Below are 12,335 nucleotides of genomic sequence, written 5' to 3' on the forward strand. Positions count from 1 at the left end.
CGCGATAATTCCTCGCTTCGGCCCACGACCGGGTCGTCGCCTCTCGCATTGGTTGCTGGGAGATGTAGTTCTGCCGTTGAAAGTAGCAACAGCGGAGCCTCCTTTGTCTGTTACTGTTGCATGCGCCCTCCCTGATCCTATACTGTACAGAGCGAATAAAACCCGGTACGTAGAGCTCAAAGTTCACATGGGCGCATTCTATGCCAACACATACTTCCGCTCACCCCGTTTCCCTAATCTGATTATTTAAGGCTGAGAAATAGAAGGATGTCTAGATTTACAGCATTCCTCGAACTACTGTGATGAATAAACCAAAGATGCAAAACGCGTGGCTCTGCAGATGTTGTTGGACTATGACTCCAGTTAGCCCTGATCGTTGGTCGGCGATATCTGAAGGGCCACTCACAGGTCTCCCATCCTAGGATCAAACACTGAGACAATATGGTAGGCTAGCACTTGGCTGTGCCCTAATAATAAATATTCATATTTCTGTAACTTACAGTGTGGTGCAACGTAAGTTCTTGCATGTATGAAGGTCAGCGCGGGATATTTTAGAATAGTATAAATCCAGAATCACTACTATCTAGAGTGAGCCTCAATATATGAAAACATGTCTGTAAAAGGCTTAACCCATAGAAAATGAACTGAAAGGCCAGTACAGTGGTACCTTGGGTTACATAAGCTTCAGGTTATATACGCTTCAGGTTACAGACTCCGCTAACCCACAAATATTACCTCGGGTTAAGAACTTTGCTTCAGGATGAGAACAGAAATTGTGCAGCGGTGGCGCAGCGGCAACGGGAGGCCCCATTAGCTAAAGTGGTGCTTCAGGTTAAGAACAGTTTCGGGTTAAGAACAGACCTCCAGAACGAATTACGTTCTTAACCTTAGGTACCACTGTACTCCTTTTGCAGCCATGTTGATATTTGCTGCATACACACAATACATTCAAAGCACACTATTATCCCCCAAGGAATTCTATGAACAGTAGTTTGCTAAGGGTGCTGGGAACTTTAGCTTTGTGAGGGGTAAACTATAGTTCCCATGATTCTTTTGGGGAAAGAAATATGGTTTAAATGTATGATGTACAGCCTGGTGCCTTTCGTATTTCATTGCTATTTAACTCTTAACTTTTACATTTCCCTCACATACCTTTGTGTGGTGGTGGTTGTGGGTGTATGCATGCATGCATGCATGCCAGCTGAAGATTACTGAATCTGATGAAGTGGATTTCAGTGCACAAAAGCTTGTGCTGTAGTTCGAAACACATTATTTCCTACAAAGAATTGTAGGCACTACAATTTAGTCCTCACTGAGGTAATTCTCAGCAACCTTCAACAAACTACAAGTGCCCAGGATTCTTTGATGTAAATAATGTTCTTCAAATCTGCTTAAAAGGTATAGTGTATACACAGCCAATTAATTAAAAGTGCTAAAAGCACAAAAGTATGGGCATTTAATAAGGTACTTGCATATATGTAATTTCACTTCTGGTTCTTTTTTGGCCTGTTGCATCTGCATTATATTCTGTTACATTGTGCTTTTAATTTTTAATATGTAATAGTTTTTATTTTTTATATTATTGTGCCTTTTAATATTGTTACAAAAGAGCCAGTGTGGTAGAGTGGTAGACTCGTAATCTGCTGAACCAGGTTCATGTCTCCGCTCCTCCACATGCAGCTGCTGGATGACCTTGGGCTAGCCACACTTCTTTGAAGTCTCTCAGCCCCACTCACCTCAAGGGAGTGTTTGTTGTGGGGGAGGAAGGGAAAAGGAGATTGTTAGCCGCTTTGAGACCCCTTCGGGTAGTGATAAAGCGGGATATCAAATCCAAACTCCTCTTCTTCTCTCTGTCGAGCGATGGCAATAGCCCATGGGTTCTCAGGCACACACACAGGGTCCTTAGGATAATAGAAGACACAGCAGAGACTGTTGTGCTTTAAGAGACATGGTTTATTCACCTATTTACACCTTCAGTCTGCATGGAGGGAGTCAAGATCTTACAGCATGGCCTATGGCATTGCAAGCAACCCTTCCTCTGCCTGGCCAAGATGGCTTTCAGCCCTTCTTCCTCCTCCTTCTTCCCAGGAATCCCTGCTTCAAAACTCCCTTTTCCTATCCACTCAAACACACAGTTACCCCAGGAACCTTTATGACATCTGACTCCCCAGGGCAAAGGATCCTTCTCTGATGTCTTATTAACACCTTTTTTTGTCATGCTAACAGGTTTGCTGTTCACCCAGCCAGCTAGACTGGTATGAATACCCCAGCCCAGGAATTCCTTTACAGCTTGCATTATCCCTTCATTCCACAAATAACCAAAATCCTAGCAGTTATTAATTTCTAGGGTGTATCCACATTCACATCATTAAGCAGCAGTATAGAAATGCATTTTAAAAAATGCACAGGCCTACCCCATTCATACACAAAATATGCCCTTAAGTCAGGATTTGAAAGTGAAATGACTGTTGGGAAAAGTTTCTCCAATATATTTCCTTCTACAGATTTAGGAGAGCTAAGATGGCTTTTTGGGATTGTTCTATGTGCTAAAATAAAGTGTAATTTTTCTCAGGGAATATTTCCTAAATGTTGATGGGTGAAAGATTGGTTTTCTGTGGAATGTGTGTCTGCTATGTGTGTACAACCTAAATTTTTATAACACTGAAAGTGATTTACCTTTATGGCTGCGTAGGGATTAGAGCCCTGATCTTCCAGGTCCTAGTAACCACCACACCATCTCTCAGGCTGGGAATTGAAACTCTAAGGGTAAATTGCAGTGCCCAGAATACATGTGAAGTAAAGAATGTACTTTAGCAGTGTCATGTGAACGCATTCCAGGCTGCCATGCTACCCACGTCTACTCAGACGCAAAATCCATTGGCTTCAATTGTATTTACTCCCAGGTAAGCATGCACAGGAGGACTCGAAATAAATTCAGTTACAGATGGGTAGCCGTGTTTGTCTGCCATAGTCAAAACAAAATAAAAAAATTCCTTCCAGTAGCACCTTAAAGACCAACTAAGTTAGTTCTAGGTATGAGCTTTCGTGTGCATGCACACTTCTTCAGATACACTGAAACAGAAGTCACCAGACCCTTCTATATAGTGAGAAGGTGTGTATGCCATCAAATGCCAACAGTGTCCTTCAGCTCTCTATATTGGACAAACAGGCCAAACTTTACGCCAAAGGATGAACGGACATAAATCTGACATCAGGAATCACAAGACAGAGAAACCAGTAGGAGAACACTTCAATCTCCCAGGACATTCTATACAAGATCTCAAAGTAGCTGTTCTATTACAAAGGAATTTCAGAAATAGACTGGAAAGAGAAACTGCTGAATTGCAACTTATTACCAAACTTAAAACCATGGAGAGACCTGGTCTGAACAAAGACCTTGGATTCTTATCTCATTATACATGACAAAGCCATTTTTCACCTTCTCACCCCTTGCTTTTTCCTGTAAGACCTATTGCAGTCGTTAAGAGTCGTCAACAGGCTCATCGCAGCTATCTGCCAATCACCCATTCCCACCACCCTTCTGAGTATACCCCTCCCCACTTTCTCACTATATAGAAGGGCCTGGTGACTTCTGTTTCAGTGTATCTGAAGAAGTGTGCATGCACACGAAAGCTCATACCTAGAACTAACTTAGTTGGTCTTTAAGGTGCTACTGGAAGGATTTTTTTTATTTTGTTTCGAAATAAATTGTTAGTCTGCTGCAGCAAACAAATAAGAAGTCCTGGGGCACCTTAAAGACTAACAAATATTATTACAGCACAAGCCAAAACAAAGGCCAACTATTTATATTTATTTATTGCCTCATAAAGCCTCCAGCCGCCTTCCAAAAAAGTTGTGGGGCTCGCGGAGGATTGTGGGAAGCTGGAGAGCGCGCGTGGAATCCCCAGCCCGCTTTCTCTCCCGCTCTTCTGTGGCCAAGTTAAACACTCCCGTTGCTGCCCCGCCCAGTGGTGCCTTGTGGGAAACGTAGTTCCGGCGGCGGCGCGGTGCTTTGTGGGGCGGGTAGTTCCGTTTCCTGTGGCGCTGTTGCGGAGAGCGGTCTACTGTGGCGGTGGCGGAGGAGGCTCGCCTTGTCGTTGGGACTCGGCATCGGGAGGCCTTGTGGGATCTGTAGTCCCGGCTGCCTCGGCCCGCCGAGGGAAAGGAGGAGGGCGCAGCGAAACACCACACAGACCATGCCCGGGTTCACGTGCTGCGTGCCAGGCTGCTACAACAACTCGCACCGAGACAAGGCGCTTCACTTCTACACCTTCCCGAAGGACGCGGAGCTGCGCCGCCTTTGGCTGAAAAATGTGTCGCGGGCCGGAGTGAGCGGATGCTTCAGCACTTTCCAGCCCACGACGGGCCACCGCGTCTGCTCCGAGCACTTCCCCGGCGGGCGCAAGTCCTACCTGGTGCGGGTGCCCACCATCTTCCCCTTGCGGGGCGTCAACGAGCGCAAGGGCGCCCGTGGGAACCGGCGCGCACGCCACGCCCCCGCGCCTCCCCAGGCGCCCGCGGTCGCCGCCGCGCAAGCCGCGGTCTTGCTCGCTTTGCAGGAGGGAGCTGCTGCCGCCGCCGCGGCTGGGCAAGGTGTGCCCCGGGGAGGAGGCGCAGGAGATGATGTGAAGCCTATGGACCTGACCGTGCAGGTGGAGCTGGGAGGTCCTGGGACGATGCTCGGGGCCCCAGGGGCGATGTTGGGAGGCCCCGGGGCAATGATCGGGGGCCCTGTTAGCCTGGCATTCCTTACAGATAACGGGCCATTGGTGGACAGCCCGCCAGACCACTCCTACTCACTGTCGTCGGGTACCACGTCGGAGGAGTTGCTGCGCAAACTGAACGAGCAGCGGGACATCATTGCTCTGCTGGAGGTGAAGATGAAGGAGATGAAGGGCAGCATCCGCCGCCTGCGCCTGTCCGAAGCCCAACTCCGTGAGGAGATCCGGGAGAAGGACCGCCTGCTGCATGCTGCCAGCATGGGAGGGGTGGCTCGCAAGCGCCATGGTCTCTGAGACATACATGCCCTCCTTAGGATTGGGGTCCTGCTCTTCAAGTTGCTTGTTTCATGTAGGGCAGGGGACCGAGCACAAATTGACCTGTGTGGTATTGTTTGCAAACAGAAGTGGCAAGAAATGCCCAAACAGGACGGAGGGGGTGGGTGGGTGGGTGGAGGCAGGCGGGCAAGCAGTTGTAGCAAGGACAAATGGTGCTCCACAGCTTGGTGTGATATTGCTACCCAAGATACGTTTTTGGTCCCTTTCAGTCAGGTCTACACTGTGGCAGGCAAATCACCAGTTCTTGACTATGTACTGACAACATTTCCTTCTCCTGTCAGGAAGCCCAGGGTGGTGTGTGAGCAGGCCCACACTTAACTGGACCCACACACTCACTTTTTACATGTTTTTCTGTGAGAAGTACCCACCAGGAGTTGGCTACAACAATATTTTTATATACATAAAAAGATGGGTACAGTTTGGATTATTGGTTATCAGCTGATGCTCTACTTGTATTATGTCCTGTTCAAAGCACAGTAGCAGACAGCAGCTGCTTGGTACTCTCAGTAATGTTGATTCTGTGAGAGCTGGTCCATTTTTAGCCTTGCTGGGAAAATGTCTCTAATAAAGCTGGATGTTTCCATTAAGTGGGCGGGTGTAGGGCTATGAGCTTCTGTCACCAGTGGGATTAAATTTAGTGCAAAGCTAATTTTGAGGAACAATAACAGTTACTTTCTAGACAAGCACACTTGGGTTGTAAATCATTTACTCTGGAATAGTCTAGTGAAAGTCATGGCACTTTCCTATGATTATTCTGCAGTAAATGTCTTGCTGATCAACGCCTTAGAAACCATGGCCATCAGTGGATTTTGTTTGTTTCTCTTTATGGAAAGAGAGAGAGAGAAAAAATGTGGGTTGTCATCCCCCACCCACAAACTACTGATATGGAGTATGCCGTTTTTGATGCCAAGTTCATTCTTAATCATTAAAGAGGGCAACTGGAGTCTGTATTCCTAGGATGCAGTTATATTTGGTGTTTTGCCCTTTTTCTGTTTCTAGTTTCAAGGGATTATTATGGCCATGCCATAGTTGGATGACTCCCTGTCCATCATGGCATTCAACAACTGCTTCTTTTACTTCAGCAATGATTCAATATTCTCTTGTGTAAACCAGTATTGTGTGGTTTATTTCCTTTTCACATATAATATACTGGGATGCAATCTGGCTAGCATAAGAGGAATGAGGTTAAGTTACAGTGGCTTTGCAAACTTTTCATACTTCTAAATAAATTAGCATTCTAACACTCTCTGTTAAGAACCTGGAAGATGTTAATATCACAACCATGGACTGATAAATTTGTGAGATACACTTGTACTTTTCAGATATTTATGAGCCAGTTTGCATCTCCATGGATATGAAGATGGAAAGAGATTAGAGAGCAGCCTGCCCTATAGCCTGATTCACTTTTGTCAGAAATAGATGTTGAGACCCCACCAATATTTGTATGTCTGTGTAGCACCAAATAGATGCTTCTGATTATTGTATTCAGTGTGGTTGATGATATACTTCAAATAAGAGTCCCCAACGGTGTGTGTACTCTGCATGGCTATGCAGAGAATGCCAGAACATCTCATTTCACAAAGAAAGAAAGAAAAACACAATGCAATAGCTAGAGTTTTTGAGTTTATCAAACCCATAACTAAAAATCACAACTGTAGGCATGTAGATTGGCTTGTATTTTCAAGTGTAAAAATACCTTTGGTTGAAACTATTGTGACTGGCAGGGATTGGCTAGTGTCAGAATGGCCATCTGCCCCATTTTTTTCTCTTTCTTTTTTGTTACAGTATTTTTTATATTTTATATAACAAATCTCAAATAGAAACCACAAGCTTGTATTGCTTATATACGTTGTATATACCAATAACAGTAAAAGCAATGAAGAAAATATTTTTTTAAAAATGGAGAGGGGGAGATTATTCCCTCAAACAATTAAAAAGCTTGAAAAAATACCATAAAGAAAACCTATTTCTTACATGTCCCTTGTTCGTCTGACTATATATACTGTAGGTCGTAAGACATGTTCAATTCTTGGTGTAATTGACTCCGCAGTTTATTGCAGGAGGCAGCAGCACACCATAAACTCTAACCTCATTGGATTTCATGGATGTTCTGCTGTAGTCATTGGGGAATTGGTCTGTTGTTTGAACAAGATAGTAGACTGTATCAAATTATTTGACTAGAAGTTGCTAGAACATGATTCAGCTTGTAACTAATATTTTTTTTTTATTTAATAACTATCTTCTTTTTCCAATCTTAGCAGATTTCTGTGCTGCCCCCCCCCATACTTCTGAAGTGGGGAAGAAAACTACAGACAAATTTACTGCCATGTGTTGTGCTTAGGTCAAGTTTGGTCACACAGCTTGCATTTTGCTCTGTATGCATCTGTTGAGACCTTAAGCAGCACACTAGTTTTCTTTCTTTGTAAATAGACGGTGCATTCTAGCTGGCTGAGAGTGTTTCGAAAGTGTGTTGTGACAAGTCGTGGTACTTTTCTACCATCATTATGCACTAAAATACGTTCAGTTGCTTGGATTACTGGACTGGTTATCTGTTGGACTGTTCTAGTTTACTGGTTATCCTGAGGTGCTAGCAAATATGCTTAATTTGAATAAAATATATTTTGTTTTTGTTATACAGTACTGCAGTCTGTAATTTGTCTGTAACATCTAATAGTTCTTTCTTCCTCCACCTACTCCATGGCATTTGCTTGTTTCTGCTTTGATTAAACACATTTCAGTGTTTTGTTTTATATCTCACTTGGTTAAGAGACTTTTATTTGCAAGGTCTTCTTCTTTGGTGATCACTTGTAGCTGAGTAAGATTGTCTTCCATGAACACGGTCATAACCGTGAGTCCCTTTTGAATCCACATGTCCTTCCACAGTGGGGACATAGGTTTCGGGATGGGAGTTGATCATGGTGAGGGTTTGCCAAACATGCCTTCCTCTGAGCACGTTTCTCAATTTCATCCTGAGTTTGAGCGTCTTCAAAGTCCATGACACCTTTGGTAAAGGCTGTTCTCCAGTTGGAGCACAAACAGGCCAGTGTTTCCCAATTGTTGGTGTTTACATTTTTAAAGATTTGCCTTGAAAGAGTCTTTAAAACTCTTTTGTTGACCATCAGCAGTACGCTTTGGAATAGAGTAGTTGATTTGGAAGACGATAATCAGGCATCCAAACAACATGACCATTTCAAAAAGTTGATGTTGAAGAATCATTGTTTTGACACTGGTGATCTTTGCTTCTTTCAGTACACTGGCATTAGTTGCCTGTCTTCCTGCTGGATTTTGAGGAATTGGAGATGGCGTTCATAAGTTCATACAGTAAGGTTGGTAGTACAATAGGTTTGTAAACAAGCATTTTGGTTTCCCTACGAATGTCCTGGTCCTCAAACACTCTGTACTTCAATCAGGAGAAAGCTGCACTCACAGAGCTCAGGCGATGCTGGATTTCGGCATCAATGTTGGCTCTTGTGAAAAGATAACGGCCCAGGTAGGAGAAGTGTTCAGCACTTTCCAACGTTACACCAATGAGTTTGATTTGTGGCGCTGCAGAGGGGTTGTTTTGTGCTTGTTGGTGCAGCACTTTGGTTTTTTGGATGTTGAGCAATAGGCCAAGCTTGTCGTAAGCTTCTCTGAAGATATTTAGGATATTTAGGATGGTTTGGAGGTCATTCTCTGAGTGTGCACATGTTACATTGCCATCAGCATACTGAAGCTCTATGACAGAAGTTATGGTAACCTTACTCTTTTCTTTCAGCATACTCAGATTAAAGAGCTTTCCATCTGTTCGATATATGATTTTTACTCCAGTGGGGCGTTTCACTTCAACAAAGTATAGGATCATGGCGATGAAAATAGTAAGTAGAGTTGGGATGATAACACAAGCCTGTTTAACACCTGATCCCACTGTGAATGGTTCACTTGGAAAGCCATTCTTATCTGGGATGGATTTTTGGAAGACGCCTGTGTGTGAATTTGCTTTATGTGTGTAGATCAGTGCACGCTGATCAACAAACAATCTTCGCAGTAAAGCTCTATTCTGATGGCATGAGTATCACGACTGGTAGATTCTTATCTGCTGCAGCCTTCATCCGCCTTCACAACCCTTGTAACATACTGCCTGTTATCTTCTGCCTGTTCTGCCATTGAGGACTTCTTGGCTCATTCTTTGTCTAGCACTTTCCCCTTGACCTTATCTTAGTTGACCCTGCTGGAAGTACAAGACTCCTGATGGCTTCGCTCACAACAGGTCATAGGAATGTGCAAGCCCATTCACCACGACAAGGTGATGAAGAGTACGTATGGTTGCAACTGACACATGTATTTTTTCTTTCTGCTAATCAGAACAGGTTGATATACAAGTCTCTTTTTCCAGGCTCCACATAATTCTTAATATGATTTCATCATTTTTCTTTCTCAAATGTGAACTGACACCTAGTGATGTGTCATAATTTTTTGTGTATGGTGGAATAATGGATCTTCTTGCCTGACTTGGTGTTTCTAATTCACTTGCAGCTATACTGGATTTTCATTTTTCTGACTACATTTATGCTGGACATTCAGACAACATTTTTGTGAACAGTGTTCCTGTACTTTTACATGCATAGTGTCTAAGGTTTCTACCCTCCTATAACATAGAATCATAGAATTCTATGATTCTATGAGGACACGGGCCGTAGCTTAGAATCATAGAAACAAACAAGATGAATTTTAATAGGGAGAAATGTAAAGTATTGCACTTGGGCAAAAAAAATGAGAGGCACAAATACAAGATGGGTGACACCTGGCTTGAGAGCAGTACATGTGAAAAGGATCTAGGAGTCTTGGTTGACCACAAACTTGACATGAGCCAACAGTGTGACGCGGCAGCTAAAAAAGCCAATGCAATTCTGGGCTGCATCAATAGGAGTATTGCATCTAGATCAAGGGAAGTAATAGTGCCACTGTATTCTGCTCTGGTCAGACCTCACCTGGAGTACTGTGTCCAGTTCTGGGCACCACAGTTCAAGAAGGACACTGACAAACTGGAACGTGTCCAGAGGAGGGCAACCAAAATGGTCAAAGGCCTGGAAACGATGCCTTATGAAGAACGGCTAAGGGAGCTGGGCATGTTTAGCCTGGAGAAGAGGAGGTTAAGGGGTGATATGATAGCCATGTTCAAATATATAAAAGGATGTCACATAGAGGAGGGAGAAAGGTTGTTTTCTGCTGCTCCAGAGAAGCGGACACGGAGCAATGGTTCCAAACTACAAGAAAGAAGATTCCACCTAAACATTAGGAAGAACTTCCTGACAGTAAGAGCTGTTCGACAGTGGAATTTGCTGCCAAGGAGTGTGGTGGAGTCTCCTTCTTTGGAGGTCTTTAAGCAGAGGCTTGACAACCATATGTCAGGAGTGCTCTGATGGTGTTTCCTGCTTGGCAGGGGGTTGGACTCGATGGCCCTTGTGGTCTCTTCCAACTCTATGATTCTATGATTCTAACATATGTTTGGCCTCTGCTTGGACTACATGGATAGCCTCAGAGTCCTGTATTGCCATGGATCAGGATGCCAGTCATTGACTGAAACCATGAGGAAAATGAAGGAGTTCTGAGTCTGGTCAGTCGGTGCCCAGAAGTCCACATTAGAGTCCTTAGGGTTCTATAATGGAGGACAGATGGGAAACAGCAATGTAATAAAATGAGCCGCTAACCTCTGTTCTTTCAAAAGAATCTGAATCTAGCCATAACAAAGCCTACAGCCCTATGTAAGCATTATTGGCTGGAAGCCCCATTAAATTCAGGGGAGCTTGCTTCTAAGTAAGGGAGAAGGGGCTGGCACATGGCACAGTTGCCAAGTGCCTATGCTTTGTGCCCCTTTCCCAGCCTGCTCTACCTCCCACACCATACATTTTCACTTTTTTGTCCTTCTTGTCTCCTCTTCACAGAGTTGCAGGACTTAGGGTAACTACCAGTACATAGGAGGAACAGGGAGATAAGGTAGACATCACCTGTTAGCCTCAGCATCTTTGCTGTTGCTTTTGTAGCAGCAAAGCTGCTAGGCATGCCAAGATAATAGAATCTTAGAGCTGGAAGAGACCCAAGGGTCATCTAGTCCAACTCTCCGCAATGCAGGAATCTCAGCTAAAGCATCCATATAGAATCATAGAATCTTAGAGCTGGTTAGAGATGGTTATGCAGCTCTTAGGTCAAGTGCTAGCATTTTTGCCCTCTCCCCTTCACAGGAAGGTGGCAGGGTTTGGCCTTTCTCTCTCTCTCTGCTGTTCGTTTCCCTGTCACAAACAGCCTTTTGGTACCTGGACCCATCTCTGCTTTATACAAATATGAGATGTAGGCTGAGTGCAGGTGGAAGATAACAACACTACTGCTGCTCTCTGCTGATGGTGAGAGGGCTCAGAAGGCACAAGGATAAATACACACATAATTCCATTTTCACAGTCCAAATCATGCTCATGGCGGCATACAATATGAAAAAATACATAGCTACAAAATAACAAATGTAGTCATAAACAATAAATTAAGCATTAAAAATACAAAACCAAACTCAATAATTTCCACATAAATCACAACAAAATCAAAAATAAAGATACAAAAACAACAGCACAAAAGCAGCAACCCCCACAAAATAATACCCCAGCCTGAGAGTCTGTTTAGCAGCCTCAGCTTTTGTAGCTAGAGTCAAGTCTCACTCTCCCAGGCCAGGTGGAGCAGGTCTTCCAGGACTCCCAGCCAATGTGATCTCTAGCTTCTTCAGCAGCCTCAGCCTTTGCAGCTATATAAATTTCACATCTGGCAGCCTATGTGCCCCTTTGGATTCAAATCGTACATGGGTAGACGAAAAAGCCCGGGACACAATTTCTACACCCCTCTAGCAGCTGTAGTGGCTCATTTACCAGAAGTAATGTATTTAGCAGTAACTCTAGAAGTGTATACTCAATTCTGACCAAACTAAGCCTCCTGATGTATATTTCGCTCTAGGAGGCTTATTATTTGTGGACTGTTGACAGCTATGTCTGCTACCCCCTGCAACAAAGTCAGCCACCTTTTTCTAAGGCCAGCCCTACCTTTGGTTTAATTAAAGTTGTGGTGTTACTAAACATTTTCTTATGTGGTGGATCCCACCACAGATAAACATAATGTTGTCTGTACAGCATAGGTTCATTAATGCTTCCTTTGCCAACCTGGTGCCCCCTAGATGTTGCTGGACTGTATCTCCCATCAGTCTTAGTATACTAGTTAGGACTGATGGGAGCTGCAGTCCAACAACTGGAGGGCACCAAG

General features: G+C 44.1%; 1 protein-coding gene across 1 annotated transcript; it reads left to right on the forward strand.

Annotated features, from left to right (window-relative positions):
- The first annotated feature begins 3,714 nt into the window (after positions 1-3,714).
- On the forward strand, positions 3,715-7,690 carry THAP11 (THAP domain containing 11). The gene has a single exon (XM_081872094.1). It carries the CDS (start codon positions 4,197-4,199, stop codon positions 5,013-5,015), a length of 819 nt encoding a protein of 272 aa, XP_081728220.1. The 5' UTR covers positions 3,715-4,196; the 3' UTR covers positions 5,016-7,690.
- The last annotated feature ends 4,645 nt before the right edge of the window (positions 7,691-12,335 follow it).

Source organism: Podarcis erhardii (assembly GCF_964252035.2).
Source record: "Podarcis erhardii genome assembly, chromosome: 7".
In the NCBI taxonomy this organism is placed as follows: Eukaryota; Metazoa; Chordata; class Lepidosauria; order Squamata; family Lacertidae; genus Podarcis; species Podarcis erhardii.

What these genes read in the sequence shown, in the direction of transcription:
- THAP11 (XM_081872094.1), top strand. Translation starts at nt 4,197, where the DNA reads ATGCCCGGGTTCACGTGCTGCGTGCCAGGCTGCTACAACAACTCGCAC.